The 20,859-nt window shown below is 37.9% G+C and overlaps 2 protein-coding genes across 2 annotated transcripts in view; one reads left to right on the forward strand and one right to left on the reverse strand.

The window, feature by feature from the left end:
• The window catches only part of VWDE (von Willebrand factor D and EGF domains), a 41,040-nt gene extending 30,355 nt beyond the window's left edge, over window positions 1-10,685 (forward strand). The window contains 11 exon segments of the mRNA XM_067291639.1: window positions 855-1,535; window positions 1,852-1,947; window positions 2,030-2,125; window positions 3,146-3,241; window positions 4,487-4,582; window positions 4,949-5,044; window positions 5,588-5,683; window positions 5,930-6,025; window positions 7,343-7,438; window positions 8,011-8,114; window positions 8,805-10,685. Coding sequence (XP_067147740.1) covers window positions 855-1,535; window positions 1,852-1,947; window positions 2,030-2,125; window positions 3,146-3,241; window positions 4,487-4,582; window positions 4,949-5,044; window positions 5,588-5,683; window positions 5,930-6,025; window positions 7,343-7,438; window positions 8,011-8,114; window positions 8,805-8,825 — 1,574 coding nt within the window. The 3' untranslated portion in view covers window positions 8,826-10,685.
• A 4,239-nt stretch (window positions 10,686-14,924) lies between these two features.
• TMEM106B (transmembrane protein 106B) overlaps window positions 14,925-20,859 on the reverse strand; it is a 61,709-nt gene continuing 55,774 nt past the window's right edge. Inside the window, exons 9-12 of the mRNA XM_067291638.1 lie at window positions 19,894-19,989; window positions 17,861-17,965; window positions 17,014-17,109; window positions 14,925-15,386 (exon numbers count right to left, since the gene is read on the reverse strand). Coding sequence (XP_067147739.1) covers window positions 15,277-15,386; window positions 17,014-17,109; window positions 17,861-17,965; window positions 19,894-19,989 — 407 coding nt within the window. The 3' untranslated portion in view covers window positions 14,925-15,276. The remainder of the gene's footprint in view (window positions 15,387-17,013; window positions 17,110-17,860; window positions 17,966-19,893; window positions 19,990-20,859) is intronic.

A 20,859-nucleotide genomic window follows, 5' to 3' on the forward strand; every position in this document is an offset into this window, starting at 1 on the left:
CAGGTAGAATGATTTCCTCCTATTTCATTCCTGCTAAAGCCCATATAAGGCATTCTGCCATTCTGAGATTAGTATCGCACTCCTTTCCACAATCCACCATAATACGCACTTTCCTAGGCAGAATATAAGAACTTTTCATTCACTTTGCAGTCTTTTCAAAGAGGAGGTTGAGTCTGTCTTTGTTTTTATAAAACACATGTAATATTCCATTAATAAAACCCATGCAGAAACTTGTAAATTGACAAAAAAAAGTTTTGAAGAGTTCTAGGAGTTACCTAAGTAAAAGAATTAAGTAATGTAAAACATGAAAAACTTTTTCTACAAGGTGATGGATTATTCACATGAAATACATCATATGATGTATCAGTAAGTGTCAGTGCATACATACTTGTGACTAAATACCTGCTTCTAGACTTGTTATTGGCACTCAGACACACTGTTGCACCATAAGCAGTATCTTCAGTTTAAACTCTGTTTTAGTTACCTACTTGGTAGCAATACGCTGCCAGTTGGAGCTGGTAATTTGCTCTAGCAGGACAGCTGTTCATTGACCTAGTATGGGGAATATCCCTGGCTGGCTATCTCATAGATATGATGCTTTCTCCTTATCTCCCAGCCATGAAGAAGCGATAGTGGGAAAGGACATTAAGCTGTTCTGATTCTGCCAGTTGGGGGCCAGGTTCTACTGAATATATAAATTCTGATGTGGCACATGGAAGAAGAGACTTCCTGAAGCACAGAATGGATGGGACATATGTTTTTTCTGATCAGAAGACATTCCCCACCCTCATAGAAGGAAAAAAGTCATGTAATATTTTTGTACTTTTGTCCCCTTTCTTTCTAACATACTGTAGCTTTTCAACGATCGTTCTTTGACAAGGCTGTAAGTGTCTCAAGCTATACTCCTCGTTCTGCAGACATCCCCGAAAGATTTGTTTCTACAGAAGTGGCCAGTAGCAGCGCTCCACCAGCCTCCACAATAACAACAGTCACCACTTGGAAGTCATTTAATTCTCAGAGAAGTGCTCCTGTGCAATCTGCTGTTCCTGGAAACATCAGCCGTGCTCTCAGCACCAGCAGTGGTCGCCTTGCTAACAGGGAAGAGGGCTCGTCAGTAAACACTGTGGTGGCTGCATCATCGGGGAGCCGAGCTGTATTACCTGAGAAGAAAACAAGGACACAAGCTGAGGCCCACAGCTATTTTGAGACTAGCAGGAAAGCTTTGCTCATTCGCAGAATAAATATAAGCAAAGGGCCTTCTTTGCCGAGCAAAATGTTCAAAGGAGGAAGTGCTCGCAGAGTTCAACAGCTGTTAGCCAAGCATAAAGCTAGTCCTTTGCCATCTGTTCTTGTTGAAATCACTGTCCCACCAAAAACACTTACTGTAACATCAGATGAAATAGTGATGCCTAAAGCAGTAACCTGTTCTGATTTACCCTGTTTTCCTGGAGTACCTTGTGAACCAAGTCAGGACGGACGTGTCAGATGTGGTCATTGTCCTTATGGTTATTATGGAGATGGTATTACTTGCAGAGGTATTACAAATAACTGTTATAAATGCTTTGCAAAGAAGAATCTTGTGATATCTTTATAACTTATATTGTTACTGTGTGATCAGTGAAATGCATATTGAATTTCCTCATTTTCATTATTAACACTGGTATAGCTTTCAGTTGCATGGATGCACTTAAAAATATATTTCTAATGTATCTATCTCAGCTTTGCTGCTTAAGGGCAGGGACTCAACTAATTCCATGTGATGTGTTTATTATGTTAGGCAAGACACAGTTACGCTGAAATGACAGTGGCACTTTTCTTATTCCTTTCACTGTTTTCTTCATTGCCTTTCAGCAATATGTAGACAAACATGTGGTAAAAATATGGAGTGTGTGGCACCCAATATTTGTAAATGCAAGCCTGGTTACTCTGGTTATAACTGTCAGACTGGTAAGTATGGCATTTTGATTTAGTCCATGGTAACTTATATCAGTGAATTCATGATTTGAAAATCACTGTTGATTTTGTGCAGCTCTATGCAGACCTGATTGTAAAAACCGTGGGAAGTGCATTAAGCCAAATGTCTGTGAATGTCTACCAGGATACAGTGGCTCCACTTGTGAGGAAGGTAAATAGGGTATTTTTTTACTTTTGAATCCACAAATACCCAAAGGGTGCTGTAAATGACTTTCATGAGGCTTCATTCTGACAGGAAAGAGTTGTGTTATATTTCACAAAACTCTGAGTAAGATGTTGGCATAAACTCTACCTTTTTAACATCTACCATAAATATTTCTTGTGATCAGATATTCCTAAATTTAATAAGTTACAACAGCAAAGTTTCATTTTTTTCTTTTAAAGCTGTGGCACCATCAATACACTTGATGCTAATCTAAAACTAGTCAAAAGATTCTCTCTCACTCACTTGTGAACAAGGAAATTTTGAATGCTTTTGTCACATTTCTCCACTTACCGATTCTTCTACTGAAGCCATGCTATTTTCCTGAGGGGAGCAGAAAAGCAAGAGGGAGTCCAAGTCTAGCCTAGTAAGGGGCTGCCGGTTGGCAGAGCTGGGTTGCAGACCCTGTTGTCAGGACTGTTCTTGCAGGGTTGGTTGGTCTAAAGTGATTTTCTGACCGTTTTAACTGTAATTCTGACCATGCCTAACTTCTGAGCTTCTCCAGTGTTTTAGGTGGATTTATGGTGTATGCTTCCTTAAACCTGCATTGTAATAAAGGTCTCAATGAGAGATGAACATACATTTTCCTACTGTATTTCTGATACTGTGTGGCTATGTAAAGACTGGCCAGGGAAATTTTTGCAACAAGTAGAGGCGTGCACCAGTGAATGTGGGTGCCTGTAAGCTAAACATCTCTGAAGAGTGGGAAGATCAGAGCCCTGCTTGGAATCCGGCTCAGATTTCTGCTCTTCAGGATGACCACCACTGTCGCAACTTATGTGTGGTCATTGGAATTTGTCTCTTCTTGCTGTTTATTTTTGTCAAAAGCCATTACATATATCTCTTCATTTTATTTCCAGTTCTTTGCTTGCTTTGTCAGTCATTAACACTTCCCTTTTGCTAAAGCATCACCAATCCATGCATCTTTTTAGAGGTGATTTCTTGAACGACATAATTCTCTATCTGCAGCACATTGTAAACCACCCTGTCAAAATGGAGGCACATGCTTGGCCAGAAATCTCTGCATCTGCCCATACGGTTTTGTGGGACCAAGATGTGATACAAGTAAGCAAAAAAACCTAAGAATACAGAATGTTTCTCCTGATCTTCAGATGTAATAAAACAAATGATGGCTAACATTTCTGATGCACTTTGTCTAATGCTCGCAAATGACAAAATACCCATGTCTCTTTGCAGGGTCCCAGAGCTGGGTTTTAACAAACATTAACTAGATTGCATTTGCACATAACTTTGAAAATATAGCATACTATAAAAATTGCAAATAGTTTATTATTTATCATTTAGTAACATGGAGCCATTGCTGAGTATGAGAGATTACCTTCAGGATAAACACACATGTTTAATGTGTCATTTTGGCTTCTTAAATTCTGTCATATTGAATTGGTTGATTGCAGAGGTACATTCAGAAGTGATCTCAGTAAATAGCAGGTCAGAAAAACAGACATAAAGGAAAAATGAATTCAAAAGCACATTTATGAGGCCTTTTTCTTGGCTTGGCATGAAAAACAGAAAGCTTGTGATCATAGCTGAAAAATTGGAATAGTCTCACATAAATGCTCTTTTGTATATCAAATTCTAGATGCTGCATTTTGGCAATTCCAAATTTTGAGTAGATTTCATATTGGTAACTTATTTGGAGTGTCCAAATTTAGGCATATTGTTTATGTCATTAATCTGAGTGTGTCATTGCATTTGGCCCTGAATTGAAAAGGTCCTTCTGCATTTTCAGTTATTCTCATTTTGATTTCAATTGTGACACAAAAAAAAATTGCTGTTCTTCATTAGGTAGGCCTAAAGATGATGGGATATTGTCCTGAAGAACTAATTCATGATTTTTCACAGCCATGATACTCTCATGTCTCTCTGTGCATGCAGCTGCGCTCTTCAAAGTGATAAAGAATACCTGAGTTAACCTTTCTGGATTCCATCAAATCCATCACATAATATTAATGTTCCTTTTTTTTTATCTTGGTCTTGAACTTTTGCTTTTCTTAGAATATATTTGAAATTTTCTAGACTTCTAATGCTGGATAAAGCCATGGACAAAACTTGAATAAAAACAGGATAATTACATGGAAAGACCTTTTATATACCTTTACAGTCTGGTGCTAGCTTGTTACAGCTTTGAGACTGGATTAATCTCTTCAGCAATTTCTCTTCAGCTAGGGAAATTTTATGTAATTCCAGTGTTCATAAAGAACTGAAAAATGAATGAAGCATAAAATTGTAACAAATTAATTTTTACTATCTTTTTTTTACATTGTTTTTCCGTGACTTCTTGGACGGTAGTGGTTTGCAACAGACACTGTGAAAATGGTGGTGAATGTCTTACTCCAGATGTCTGCCAGTGTAAACCTGGATGGTATGGACCTACATGCAGTACAGGTAAAATGAGATCCCCATTGTAGACTCTTGCAAGTTCACGTTCCCAGAGGTGTGTAGGTGGGACCTCCCTTAGGTTAAAATTTGGAACCATGTGGCTCAGACAGCAGCTGTGGGTGGCTGCTTACTGCTGTGGAGCCCCCACAAATCCTTCAGTCTCCACATTAGTTCTGCTGCTGGTACCGGTTCTAGAAAGTCCAGTACTGATCCCAGAACTAGATAAAAGATAAAGGTTTTAAGTGAATAGTGTTACCTGCCGCTGTCTTAGATGCTCAATTCCTGTCCTTGCAACAGAAGCAGATATTTTATGGATTTGATTTAATTTGATTGTCATGGCTTCCCATTCTTTCCCTCACACTACTTCTGCAGCGTTTTGTGACCCTGTGTGTCTCAATGGAGGTTCCTGTACTAAGCCAGATGTTTGCCTCTGTCCACATGGATTCTTTGGGGCCCAGTGTCAGAATGGTAATATTTTTTTTCCTCTTAGCTGCTATTATGAGGACATCTGTGGAAAAACATTGTTATCTTAAGACACAAAATTCAGTGTTTTTAAAAATTCCCAACCAAGTCACATACATGAGAGGAGATGCAAAACAGAGATTACATTTCCCTTAGATTTTCTTGCTTTGTATGCATGGTTCAGTCAAAGTCCAGGGAGAAAAGATACTGGAAATTTGCCTTTTTTATCTTCCACTCACTCTCGAGCAGTGTTCAACCACAGCTGCACACTGGTGAGGCCTGTCTAAGCTCCTAGCCAGATATTATGTAGTTTGGTTACTAGTGTCCATGTGCAGTTACCAACCCAGACCCATTCCCATCTGGTTCTAGATTTACTACTTATATAGGCACCAGTCCACATTAATACAGTTTTTACTAGACAGGTGTTACCGTGCTGAATGTCTATATATGCTAACAGAATTCTGCAGTCTTGTTTCCTAGAGGTGTATGCCAAAGGGGACGCAAAATGCAAGCTACAGTGTTGTTCTCATGATGTTTGTTATTTTTTAGCTGTCTGCAGCCCACCTTGTAAGAATGGTGGTCATTGCATGAGAAACAATGTTTGTGCTTGTCCTGATAGGTACACAGGCAGAAGATGTGAAAAAGGTAAGCTAACATTTCTGAAATTGCTGAAGAGATTAATCCAGTCTCAAAGCTGTAACAAGCTAGCACCAGACTGTAAAGGTATATAAAAGGTCTTTCCATGTAATTATCCTGTTTTTATTCAAGTTTTGTCCATGGCTTTATCCAGCATTAGAAGTCTAGAAAATTTCTTTCCAGGATCTAAAAGTTAACCACTAAATTTTATGTAAATAATTAAATTTATAAAACAGCAAATGCTTTTGATTTAAGGTGTCTGTGAACCAAGGTGCATGAATGGAGGAAAGTGTGTAGGGCCAAATGTTTGCTCTTGTCCCTCAGGATGGAAAGGAAAAAGGTGTAACACACGTAAGTATGTTATAGTTAAAAGGAGAATCATATCTTAAAATGATATATGGCTAAAGGACAACTTGGTCTACACAAATGATATGAAGCTAGTACCCAAGCTAGTACCAAATATACACACACACTCAAAAATAATGATCTTTTCCCCTCTATAACTTGGCAGAAAAAAAAATAAGGATCAGGAATTAATACCATGCAACTCTCAGGCTAAATTATGAGACTGAAATATCTTTTAAACTCTTACATAGCATATGAAATTTTTGTTTTTTTCTTAATTCTTGTCTAAATAAGAGGCACCTGTATTTCTGTTCCCATACAACTGCAAACAACTGAGTAACAAAATGGAAGCATTTCAATTTGTGCTATAGGACATTATAACCAGATATCAGAAAAAGAGAATTATGGTGAAACACCAGGAGACTGTGGAAACATGGTGGAAAATGTTTGGAATAGAAGATGCAAAGGGCGTAAGTTCTTCAGGAAAGCTAGAAGCAGGATTGTGGTGGTAGCACAGCTGTGGATCACATTGTATGCCAAGGAAGTTAGTGCTAGTGCATAAATAAAACATGGCAGTGTGGACAAAGCACAATCTGCCATGGGTGAAAATCATCATGAGGATGGATAGCAGAAGTACAAAAGATAAAATGTTAGTGTCTCTCATAATATCCCACCCAAGGCTCAGATATCAATATGGCTAGTGAGCTCTCTAATGGCATGGACAAAAAAAGACATTTTTCCCTGTATTACTTTCTGTAATTATTGGAAGTTTTATTGAAAAAACATCACCCATATTGACAGGGCTTAGATATTCTTGGACCTTGTGGAAGAGCAATTTCATCATCAAATAGTCAATTAACTAATAAGGAATAATAGTGCTTTAGATTATGGTTTAGAAAGCAGGCAAGAATGTACATTAAAATGGGTTATAGTAAATAACCTTGGATCAATTCGTGACTTGATTCATATGTATATTAAATTACGTGACAGACAAAAGAAGATCAGTTACTAAGCTTTGGATTTTAGAAAGGTAAATAAAAAAAAAAAAAGCAACTAGTTAGTGATGCTGAATTAATCCAATCTTTTAAGCTTTTACCTGTGATGCATCAAAATACCTCAATGCATAATTTGGCTTTAGGACAAATACTGTCTTATACTTTCCTGTCTTTAATATCCTGTTGATCTTAGACAGGTTTTCAATGAAGAACATGTGATTCTTTTGTATGGAAAGCCCTCAACATCTAGAGGCCATCCTGTAATGTAAATAATAAGTAAAAGTAATCACTTGAGATATAACCAAACTTTGTGATGATATTTGTGCAGCAATCTGTCTTCAGGAATGTAGGAATGGTGGGGAATGTATTGGACCAAGTACATGTCATTGCCCTCCGCAGTGGGAAGGAATCCAGTGTCAAACACGTAAGACTGACATGACCTTTATAATAAACTTTTTGCTGCAACACAATTAAGGATGCTTCAAAAATACATGGTATCTGGGAGTTCTAGATCTTTTAACCCAAATCTGTGTCAAAGGAGATAGGATAAAGAGTTGAGATTCCTGTGTGCCCTTTCTGAAGCCCTCTAGAATATAGAGGTAGTCTGGGACCTTGGCAGTACATAGTGGCTTGCTCTAACAACAGCGTATACTGCTGCAACAGCCCTGAAAGGCCGTTGCAATAGCATTGACTAAGAGGATTCTTTGAAAAACACTTTACTTGTGTCCCCTGCTCCTTCTTATTTATGCCCTCAGCATGTCCCCCTAGTAAATCTGCATCTTGGGGGTTGAAGGGAGGCAGTGGTGGGTAAGCATAAGAGCCTCGTTGGCTCCACATCACTGTGAATATCCCCTTACACTGAGGGTATTGCCCTGTGAAAATATCTACCAAATTTTCAGTTCCCAGAGTATGTATACAGAGATTGTACCACAGTCAGCCACTTTTCTTTATGGAGTTGTTTTTATGAATAAAGCCACATATCTCTCTGTCTTTTAGCTGTATGCAATCAGAAATGTCTATTTGGAGGCAAGTGTGCATTGCCTAATGTATGCTCTTGTCGTCCTGGTTATACTGGAGTCCTCTGCGGGAAGAAAATTCAGGTAATTGTAGTGTCAAGGCACACTCATAGGTAGGCACTTTGTGAGTCATTATCTAGTCCACCCTTGTTCCAAGAAGCAGTACCAAATATACCAAACATATTTTTGTCCAATTTTGTCCAGTCTCCAGTTCATAAAATTCCTAGAAGCTAGTCCAGTAGTTCATCAGCTCTGCTACTTAACAAAATTGTTTCTAATACCTGAATTCAATTATTTCTTTTGTTGCAAATTAAACAGATCATCTCTTCTTCTTCCATCAGTAGCAACTGATAACTAACCTCTTCATAACAACCATTATTCTCTTTTCCAGAGTCTGGCCTGATTTTGGGGCAGAGCATCCCACTGCTAACTTTCTCAGCTTGCATCAGGTCAAACTGCTCAGTTATACTGTCACTCACTTCATCTCTGTTTTGTACCACATTTCTTATTTCCAGGAGTAACACTGGGAATAATCTTACTTTTTTTGCATAATAGTGAATGATGACCATTTCTCTGATTTGTCAGAGAAATAATTTGTTTAGTTAAACATTTAGTTACAACTAACTTTCTTTTGTGTAGTCTGAAGTGGGTGGTATTCTACTCTTGCCTGCATCATAGATTTCATTGAAATTCATTAAAATTGCTTCTTAAACTTTATGGTAAAAATGGGCAGAGTCATTAAAGTCTCTCTTTACATTTATTTTTCCTTCCAAGGTACAAAGACATCATGGTTGAAGAAAAGCAAGTATATCAATTAAATTACAATGCTGCATGGACTTACAAGACACTTGAAAAGGGCAAGAGGCAGTTGAAGGCAGTTAGAGAGTTTATTTAAAGAAAAGGGATATCCAGAAGCATTCTTTTAAAAAATAGTCATATTACAGACCTGAATTTTTTAAGAGCTTCCATACAACATCTCCTAGTCATTATGTATGTTCTCTAATTTTTTGCTACCTCATGCACAAAAGCCACAGCTGCTGATTCTTCACTGGGCTCACAGATTTGACAAACGTTGATGTAGTCAACTGCATTATGCTCTTTCCTTTGTGGGAACAAGACTGCGATAGCTGCTGAGTAGCTCTAGGAAAGAAGGAGGCAGCATGTCATCACTTGTGAATGGCACCTTCTGTTTTTAAGCATTGCCTCCATAGACATTCTTTGGCTGCATACAGAAGGAAAAGCAGAACTATTCTTGCTTCTCTTTGTCTTGGATTTGCATCAGTCTGTGTTGTAACAACTAGCTAGCAGTGAGGAGGAAGAGGAGAATTTAAAACAACACTTGGGTACAAACAACACAGGCAAGGCCACATATCTCATTAACAGTCACAACCAGATACAGACTAATTCTAGTTTATCCATGGCAAGCCTTTGTAGCCAGTAGCCAGATTCTGACACTTTTCAACTTTGCCATTGCTTACACTCACAAAGCTGAGCAACCAGCTACTGAATGTTTTCTGTGTCTGTAAGAACATCTTTTTTATCCCACTACTTTGAAATGGCATTTGGAAAGGTTGAGGAAACTTAGTTCCCGAGTCTCTCAGAGAAATTTGACAGTGGTTAGCCAGAGAGGTCCCATGCTGAATCCTGAAATAAGAATTAATAGGAGGAATTTTGCTGTGTATCATGCTGTGTTAGATCAAATTAGACAAGTCACTGTGAAAACATCATACACAAGTTCTTCCTTCCATTACTTATTGCTCCAACCAATTGTTAGCAGCTACCAGCAGCCAGATTGTTTCTGAAGTTCCTGCTGAGGACTGTCTTCTTCCCTTACCCTGGAGGTGCGAAAGCCATTTCAGTTCCTGCAGCAACCAACTGAGCCTCCATTAATAGATACACACTTCCCTTTAGCTAAGCCATTTGAGTTCACAGGTTTGTGTTTTATTCCTGAGCAATACCCAATTTACATACACGCACACACATCAAGCTAATTTTGCCATTTACTGCCACTGTGGGACGCCTGCTGCCAAATCTAGGCTCTGAGCCTAGATTTCTCTTCACCTTGATAGTCCTCATAAATCATTTTGCGAGGTTGGCGTTTTCAGAGCTCAGCATCATTCTAGAATAATACCTGCTTGAGTTTAAGTGTCTGAGAGGTGTGTTTCAAAAATATTTTCAATTTCCCACTTGCATTTTAAGTTTCAGGTGAGCCAGTGTTTCAGTAGGTTGTTGGGGTTTTTTTAATCCAGCAGCATCCCAGACCTGCTGGGTACTGTTCTTCTAGTATTTAAAATCTACTCCACTGAACTCACGGAGATCTCTATGAACAAAAGCTGACTGCTCCTCTGATGACCAGGGGTAGCTGTTGGAACTGATGCCTCATGATGATGCCTTGAATACACAATCACAGGGTCCAGAAGATGTTTCCAAAACGTAGACCCATCAATATTACACAAGCTCATCTTCTACTAATCCTAGTCCAAGTGGCATTTAGTTACAGGGATGTTATACTAAGTAGAGATGTGATAGCTGCTAGGAACATCGTTAATAGTATTTTGACTAATGAGTTTGTGCAGCCCTCCACTCACAAACTGAGTGAATCTGTATGCCTTCCGAGGACTTCAGGCTGAATAAAAGATTTTTTTTTAATCATAACTTTTAGTATTTCTTATTTATTCCCAGTGTTTCTAAAGGCAACAATTTTTTTTCTATTTTTCCAAATGCAAGCTGTGCAAAAACACATCCAGAGTTTTGCTAGACTAGTTAAAACTTAAGTGCTCAGTGAGAAGCTGTGTTCCAGTGAGCACAACATGAAGCAGAAAAATTACTAGTACATGCATAAAGACAAACACTTCAAAACTGCCTGGTAATTATGTGATTACTTGAAACTATTTTGTTACTAGGTTGTCCGTCACACACATGAAATAGAATCTGTTTATTGTAATTACAAAGCACATTCCTACAACACTACAACAAGTAAAATTGCTCAGTTGTAAGAAGTGTTTAGTCAGACAGGAGAGGCACATGGAGATTTTGTGTGCGCAGGTTAACAAAGTTGTTCTAAAATTGCACAATGCAATCTGAAATTAGGCCAAAAAGTTTGGGGTTTTTGGGGGGCAGAGGCGAGGGGAGCATATTGCAGGAGTTGCTGCAGTTCCAGTCTGCTGGAGTGAAGGATAATTTGTGCCAAACTAAAGATCTTACAGTGATTCTTAGCTCAATAGACAGGTTGTAGCAACAGGAAAGTGTTTGTAGAAGTAAATCCTTGCTGGTTGGTGTAAGTCAAGGTCTCTCCATCAGTAACAATGGATCTGAGGTCAAATGCTATAAACTGGTAGCTAGAGAAAAAGAGGAAAGCAAGCAGGAGCTAAAATAAATTAATAAGGCATGCACAAATACTGGTATTCTTCACCAAATTTTCTTACATGATTTCCTTAAATTTAAAATTGTGATCTGGAAGATACAGTACATCGCACACTCTTTATCTGGTTGCACTAAAATTGCTCTGCAGGCCAGCAGTAATTCACCATGTAAGTACAGACTGGATTTTGCCTGTAATCTTGAAAAGATTTTTAAAATACAGTATAATGAATGTTTGCTGATGAAGGGAGTGACTTGTATCACAGAAAATACTACAAACCTTAGCAAGGACTTAATTTACTACATCTGTACCCACATTAGGCAATATTTTTAAATGAGTGGACCACATGTGAAAGGCTCTTTCATTTTACAAAAGTTAATAATATATTCTCATAGATTAGAACAGAAAGTGAGTTAGTATTTCCATTTGGCAAAAGCGAACCGTTGAAGAAGGACCAGTGCAAACCCTAAAGTAAATCAGTATAAAAACTTAAGCTACTTGAAAATTAGATTTATCTATTCCATTACTTGGCCCGAATGGGAAAATCCAAAGTTTAAATTCTCAATAAAAACATTAACATTAGGGTACATAGGTACAAAGCCAAACATATAGGTTAGAAAGCATCATTAATGACCAAACATGTTTGTTCTATTTCTTATGTACCAAGGTATCACATGGCATTGTTGTTGGTTTATTTTACTCAATTACCAACCACAGCTCAGTTTAGAAAAAATTATTAAAGGGTTTGTCAATAAAGGTTATCTTGCAGATAAAACAATTAACTCCATTCTTGCTGCAGCCACTGACAGTGGAAGAGAAAACAAATGGTAAAATGCACATGTAAGAAGATTAAAAAGAAGAAACACTTCTCACCCCACACTCCAAAAAGACAGAATATCAAAAACACCACCAGCACACTTCCTCTGCAATTTTTCTGTCATTTTTAGTGAATATCAGAGCATTTGTATAAGTTGTTACCATTAGTTCTAATAAATAGGGATGTACTCTGTTCTGTATCATTTTTCTTGCCATATCTCAAAAAAGTTTGAGCTGTATGTGTAACTGTCTTTTCACAGGAAGATACATCTAGTTCCAAACATCACATGCTGAAACTACTAAGCATGTTCAGTCTTCTAGGGAGCAGGAACAATAAAAAGAAACTTATTCTGAGAAACAAAAGAAAATGAATACTGACAACTCTTTTAATAGATATTTGTGGAACTGGAAAAACAATCATTTGGGGACAGGGACTGTCATTTATAATACACTCTGATTCTGTTCTACCTTGAACTACTAGAAAATTCATTTTTAAATCCACTCAAAATATTGTAGAGATTTTAAATAATTATTTTTCTTACAAAAAAAAAAGCTTCAGCCAGTAGATGGTGCTATATTCAAGCAGTATTTCTAAAATCTGTCATCACATTCTGTGTTCCATCAAATTGCTGCTTACTTCACTTTAATTTTTCACTTGCTGTTTCTAAACACTGAACTATTTAAATCAGCATTTTCTGTGGCCTGATCAGAAATACCAATTACAGGTCTCTCTCGCTCACTGTTCCTGCTCTCATACTTCTAACAATGCTATTATCTCTTTCAGGCTTCTAATCACTGCTATTGTCACTTTTGGCTTTGAAAACTCAGTCGTCTCAGGAACAACGCTGAGATATTACGCCTCTTCATATTTACTTACTTTTGTTCATTTATTCTGAAATCTTGGGTCCGATGCAATTAAGAAACTTTGTCATTCACTTCCCTGCAACCAGTATTTCACCTAAGGTAGTTAATGTAACTCCTGAATTTCTAAATTATGTCCTGATCTCTGTAGTGAGCTGTGATACAGACACAGAATTTCATCACCATAAAGCCTACTCCAGAACTATTGATGAAACGATCTTGTTTCTTGCATCAAAACCACATTTTTCACCAGAACGTCTGAAACGTCTAATGTATCATAGCAAAAGCAGCACAAAAAAATACACTCCTCTTACTCTCTCCCCTATCCCTGGCAACAAAGCCTACAGAAGACACATCCATGACAGGTTTCATCCTAACTAAATGCAGCAGCCTTCCAAGCAAGGGCAGAAGAAGGTTTCTCAGTTACACAGCAATTGCTTCACAATGGAGAATAGGAATCTTATAGAAAATACGGTATAATCTAGTACAATATAGTACAGCTTTCTTTTGCCCTTAGCATGCTTGGCTTCTCCTCATTTAGCAAAGGAACTGTTGAGGACCAGCTCTGCAAATGTTTTCCTGTTCCCAAATATTGAATAGGGAGCTTAAAAACTGAACCAAAACCAGTGATTTCTACAGGAGAATTAGGATCGGTTAATTTCTGCCATGCTGAAATTAAATCATTTTTGCAGATCTACTCCCGAGCCTCCACTTCCTATTTCAACAAGCTTCCATTTAGCTAAAATCTAGCTTTTTATACCTAGGTTCTTGATTTCAGATAGCTCTATCACCTAACACTGTACTTACAGAAACAGAATATTCTCGCCTTTAGAGAAATTTGGTAGAGAATACTCCATTTCATTTGTTTCTGCTCAATGCTTGGTAGCACTTAATCTCTGGAGAAACATCTCCACATCAGCCAAGCTCTGCATGTGAAAGCTACATGTTCTGGTAACGTAGTTTATTCATAGATACAAAAGATCAGAATAACACATACCAAAATTCTCCTACTGAACATTACAGTTTCACCTACAAGACAATGAAAATCTCTCAAAAAATCGATCTGGGCAACATTTAGAAAGTTGACTGGTTCAAATTGGATGTTTTGGCAAAATCTTCCTCAAGTTGTAGCCTTCAATGAACACAGGAGCCTTGGTCAGATCTGCAGCCCACTCAGAAGGCTGCAAAACCCAAATGAGGTCTAACTGTAACATGTTCAGAAGGCAAGCCTGAGCATCCTCCACAGAGGTGATTCATGATAGACACAGGCTTTTCTTTACTGCCAGTCTGCAGCCTCCCATTATATTGCTACTGCAAAGACATTCCTTGAAAAGGAATGGATCATCAATGTCTGCATCTCTGGAAGGGGGCTAAATACATTTCCCTATCTTATAGGGATAAGAAAAAGAAATAAATTGGAAGTTGAGAGATGATCAGATACTACGATAGTAAAAGTAGTCAAGATAAGGACTCATTTAGATATCACTATGGATTAAGCTTTTAGAAGGTAAGAGTGGAACTGTCTGAACAAGTATGTTATAAGGCATAACTGATCAAGATCCAAATCTGATTAAAAGGGGTGGGGGAAGAAGCGTACACAAAGCGATAACCCGGATCTTTTAATAAGATGCTTTGCAGTTTGCTAATGTTCCAGAAAGATGCAAACTCTGCAAGTTTATTCTTGCAACTGCGTAATCTTACTGAAGGTAAGTAATACTTGAACTAACACCCACTTCTGATGATTTGAATTAAGGGCGTTTTTTTCATGTGTTTTTAAAAAACGCATCGTTAATATATGAAGATAATTCTGACCGGGGGGGGGGGGGGGGGGGGGAAATCAGACAAAAGAATACAGATCCATTCTGAAGTATTTTATTCAAAGAGCAAATTTTACTTCAAGGTCAGCTGTATCAACCATGACATAAAATACTTCTGCTTATGAAGAAAAATGAAAACAAAAGAAAACCTGTGCAATACACTATATACACAGGGGTACTTGGATACTCACAACAACTTTGTTACAATATGGAATAATTTTCTTTCATACAAAAGAGCATTTATTTAATCTACGTGAAACAAAAATATATCTGAAATCAGTTAGCATGTTAAGTCCCCCAACCCCTATCCCGCCTCCAATCTCGCACTGGACGTCATCTCTATACCAAGAGTTACATGAAGAAAATGCAGCTTATCTTTGCTGAGGCCATTTCATTCCTTCCTCTTCTTTGTACACTGTAGACCAGAATACGGCAACCGACATCTGCACACATTTGGAGCTATGCATTTTCCTCCATGTTGACAAGGTAGTTTACACACAGCTGAAATGAGACACCAGATACATACTGTGTCTTCCACACAACACAGGATCATTTTTCTTCTTTGTCTCACTGTACAAGCAGAATTGTTCCCCAGTGACAGCACCGGGACAGTATAAATAAAAGGATAATGGAAGAACTGAAAAGCAATACCTCTCAATTTATGGTCTCATGGCCTTCACTGGAATACAGTGACAGTATGTCTAGTCTTATTTATGCTCCATTCTCCTTTTAAAATACTATCATTTCTGTTGTTCTTTAAGGGACAGACTATTTTTGAGATGGATGCCACCATGGTAGTGAGGGAAAATAAAAATCCCTGTAGAAACTTTTTCAAGGCAGTTCTTGGATTTAGGCATCCAGGGGGAAACAGTTACTACGCACTCACTAGCTGCTGCTTATGCATTGCCTTTCTGTCCCCCACTGCCAAAGAAGAGTGGCAGAGGGGCACGGAGCAGGCAGAGCCTTAGCTCTCCACTAGCTACACACCAGTTAACGTAACAAGCGAGGGGCTGCAATTTGCTTATGAGATCTGCGTGGAGAGAGGTCAAACTGAATAAAGATCTAGTTAGTTCAGACACAATGATTATTTTAACAGTAGGGACCTGAACACTAACGCTATTGATGGTGCAGGGAAGGGAACTCTGCAGTCCAAACATTTGGTGTACCAAATATCTCTACAGCTCCCACGCTCATCTTTGAATATCACCCTCTATCTCAGTACATGGAAGAGTACAAAGGATAAGCATTTTCCTGATGCAAACGGGAACATTAAAGCATTTATTTGTTGATGGTTGCTTGACAATAATATGCAGAAAAACTAATGCAGTTGATTTGGATTCCCAAGACCATGCCAATGATATTTCAAATGCAGAGGACTTAATCCAGATACCTTGTACCCTGTTCAAAGGCAATGTTTAAATCAGAGTTCTCTTGGTCTCCAAGGAGGAAACAAAAAGCCTTCCTTCTGCTAGTCTCAGGAATGCCTTTAGCATCAGGTCAGTGTTGTTACAGGACACACAGGGCTGCAATCTGAGAAAGCAGCAGCTCTGGGTGGATTAAAGTTTTTATAAACTTCATCCGCCTTTGTGAATCATTGCTTGGGAAATGCAAATGGCTGTTTGGCAGGAATGTCTAATGTACTAATTCTGGTTACAGACAGCTTTCTTCTAGTCTTTTAAGAGCACCAGGAATTGATTCTCCCACACTACCTTCAACATGAGAAGGGAGCTTGTCTTCCATGTCCATAACATTTAATGAAGCTTCTAACCAGCATCAGTAGCGCAAGTTTTTTTTTTAACAGCCATTTTTAGTTCTTTACACTGGGGTCTTGGTTTATAGAAGATATTTCAGACTCACAAAAGATACCTTATAATGAATTTGGTGATAACCAAAACTCGGATCTGCAACAGTGATTTGAAGTGGAGAAGTTCTATCTTTCTGACCAAATTGACAAGCTATGTTCTCCTTACACACATATTTAGGGCCCTCAGTATGCAGAAGCAGCTCTCATGTACTTTCTAAGATACCACCCTAGCAGCTTTGTTAGGGCCTGAAGATTTGAAAACTATGCTGGTAATTCAAACAAGTACAGAAAGTGATACAAGAAAAAATGTCAGAAGTCATTTACCTAAATGACATGCTCCACCGATCCATCCAGCTGGACAGCTACAAATCCCAGGAGCCACACAAGCTCCATTATTCCGACAACCCTGAGGACAAATTGCTAGAAGGAAAGCATGGATAAACCAGGAGGATTTATAAATCTGACATAAAAGAATCCTGACAGAACAAAATATTCAGGATGATACAAACCAAAATGGAAGAACACTCAATCCCTGCCCCCCGCCCCTCCCCCCCAGGCCAGATACTCAACTGGTATAACACTAAAAGCATTTCCAGGACCGTGAAATATAAATTTAAAAAATATGCTAAGAAATTTGGTTTAAATCTTAACAGATATGTGCACAGATATGATACTTTTTAATCTGCATATTTACCAGTAGCACAGGTCCTCTATTCCTACAGTAATATAATGACATTTCTATAGTTATTAGCTCGTTAATTCTTTTAAAATACCTGTTATTGCAGTTATACTTCTTAATCAACGTAAAGCATTTTCATTATTTAAATATACAATGCACTGTGTATTTCTATTTTATCATCCTTACACCAAAGTAATACAGACATTTTAACTGGGAGAAGAGTTTCTTCAAACTTTTCTCCTGGAAGACAGGCAGGGCTTAGCTTGGTTTAGTGATTTGTATTTTGCTTTTTTACACACATTGCACGAGTAAGAATTTTGTTCTTCAGAACGCAGTGAAAAAAACTGAGACAATTCCAGTAATTTATCTGGCAAATTATTTCTGTTTCCACTGATCTCTCATGAGGCTACCATCTGGACTTGTTTACAGGCCATAGGCATGGTCAGCATTTAAGTTACCTGTGGTACAAAGTGTGTGAATTTAGACACCCACCTTCTTGGCATCTTGATCCTGTCCAGCCAGAAGCACAAAGGCACTTCACAACTCCATTGACAGAGATGCATTCCCCACCATTTTGACAGCCTCCTTCACAGCTTACTGTAAAAGAACAGCATACGTAGTACACTTCAGGAACAGCACAAAAGTGTAAATAATTATCTTTAAATAGCTTGTCTACCATCAACTACTTATTTTATTGCATCCGCAAAGAATACAATTTCAATTATTCAGAGTAAGGCATAGTTCCATAAGGAGAGAGTGAAGATGACAGAACCATGTCTCTAAAATACTGGCTCAAAATGCACTTAAAATTAAATGTGTGCTTAAGAGCTTGGTGAGCATTTAGCTCACAAGTACCAAACATGGTTATTGCTACAGCACAAAAAAAAAGAAAAAAAAGAAAATGTGAACCAATTGCTCATAAGCCATGCTACTGTAACTGCTAAAATGCATATTTTTACCAATCTTGCCAAATCACAGCTGGTAAGTATTTAACACATGGCTGAGGATTCACATCTTTCCTTACCTCACAGTAACCATGCATAACATGAGGAAGAGAAGGGGATATTATTTTGGCAAATGAACCTACTATTAGAACCCAGCCAAGTGGTGCTTTTCAAAGGCAAACTGTCTAAGTCAGCCTCCTCACTCCAGAATTGTTCTATGCCTTAAAGCCCTGAAGGCCTCATTAATGAAGCATTATTTATGCTAGACATGTGACTGGCACTGAACGTGGTGTGCACCGTCTTTGAAATATGGCATAACCACTGTTCTATACAATCAAATGCATCCTTTCACAAGCATGAATGTTAATGTACATGACAGATCCACTTTCTGGAAGAGAAACAACTATCCTTTATTATAATGACAGACAATTGAGATGTCGGCTTGATACTTGGGAGATCAAAGTCCAAATCTCTACTGTAACACAAGTTTCCAGCATGACTTCAGATAACAGATTTATGGCACAAGCTGAATGCACATGGACACCTGAGTAGACTCTAGGATAGCCAGAAAAAGTGTGTTGCTAAATCTGGGCTATTTTACTTCTCTTGACAACCAGCATGAACACTGATGCACAACTTCTTCAGAGTAGTTTATGTACTTCTTTATATGACAGTATAAGTTGATGTATTTAAAAGCACACTGCACTACACATCAAGTTCGCACCTCCAGGCTCCATATGCCACAGTACCCCACCTGAAGGGTAGACACAACCTTACATGGATAGCATTATAACAAATACACCTAGCACATGTGCTCAGATGCCAATCCGAGTCTGCACTACAGCATTACCATAGACTGAATCTTCATTTTGCTCTTCCTATTCAAATGGTACCTCTCACCTTGTTTCTGATTTGGACTCTTCTTAGAAGGTCAAGTTCCCCCTTATATAGAGGGCCCAACAATCTACATCAGATTTTCCCCTCAAACTATTTTAATTTTAATTAATTTTATTAATTAATTTAATTAAATTATTTTTTTTAATTCCTCTTTTATCCTAGAACTCAAGAGTTATCATCAGTAGTCTGTTCAGTTAATAACAATGTTAAAGGTTTTCTTGGATTATTTTTTCCAATCCATATATATCTACAATAGGCTTCACATAAACATAAAAAATTGGTCTTTTTTTTACTTCCCATCTTCATCCTCTCTCATTAACTATCAGCATACATTTCAATTTGCAACGTAGTTTGCCTTAATATTACCATTCTTACAGCTACTACAGCTAAACAGCATTTAAACTACAGAAAATTTACATAACACATAGTTGCCTTTTCCAGGGGATTATATTCTCTCAAATGTTCACAGCAAACTTCAGTTCCTATATTCCATCCCATCCTCCTGCAAGCATGTAGATCCTCCAGGCCATGAACCTTCTGACAGTAAGATCAGAGGTCAAAGGAATTACAGTCATTATTCCAAGGGGCATTAGATCATAAACTTGAAGAGTCCCAAATATTTATTTTGTCTGTTTTCAAACTTGCTGTTTTTTCTAACCTATCACTTGTTTGGGTTTCACTCACCTTTATGACAGTATCTACCCCCATAGCCAGGTGGACATCTGCATTTTCCAGGTCTGAGACACTCCCCATCATTTTTGCATTTTGGATAACAAGTTGCTGTAAAACAGATAACAAAGCAAGCTAGGGTAACTATTGGTGAAGCTCACCAAAACTATTTTTTAACTACATATGATATGCGTATTATTTTAGTCTCTTTGAATACTGTTTGTCAACATACTTGCCACAAGATGATTGTCCTGCCATCCCACATTGTAAAACAGGTGGAAGAGTTTCCCTACATAGACAGCACTCCACCATTTTAAGATTTTAAACGTTCAAACTAGGGTAGATTAAAAAGGAACACAGCTGGACTGCCAAAGGAGCTTTTGATAATTTAAGACAAGAAATGGCAAAATGCAGGTGAGAAAAGCAGTTATAAGAAGAAAAGACAAAAAAAATTCTATGACTTCAGTGGCAACTTCTGATTCTTAAGATATATTATCAAACTTAACTCTTTATTGGATTCCTACATCCCTCTCCAGACATAAAACTACATCCTCATTTCCTCATCTCTTCTCTAAATCTCCCTAAAAATACATCAGTGTTTCTTTCTTCTCCGTTCTCTATATTTGCTCAACTGGCCTCTCAGAGGGCCTTTCTAAAATGTACAATGTTTGTTTAGAAATAATCTAAGATAAATGTAACTTTTATTATAACCATACTTATCTGTGAGGACAAAAGGATCTATATTCTTCATGGATTATACAGCTCTTTCATTGCTGACAGCTTAGACATGCTGCATAAGGCACAAATAAAAGGCTCCATTTTGCAAAATTCTGGGTAAAGCTGATTAGATTGCAAATAAGTTATCTAACATATAGCCCTCCTTGCTACTCAAAAATCATTCCTGAATCAGTCCTGGTTTCTGAGAAAACTAATTTATTCACAGGAGCTCTCAGTTTAAGAGAAGTTCTGTTTCTGTGTGAT

Source organism: Apteryx mantelli, chromosome 2 (assembly GCF_036417845.1).
Source record: "Apteryx mantelli isolate bAptMan1 chromosome 2, bAptMan1.hap1, whole genome shotgun sequence".
Lineage (NCBI taxonomy): Eukaryota > Metazoa > Chordata > Aves > Apterygiformes > Apterygidae > Apteryx > Apteryx mantelli.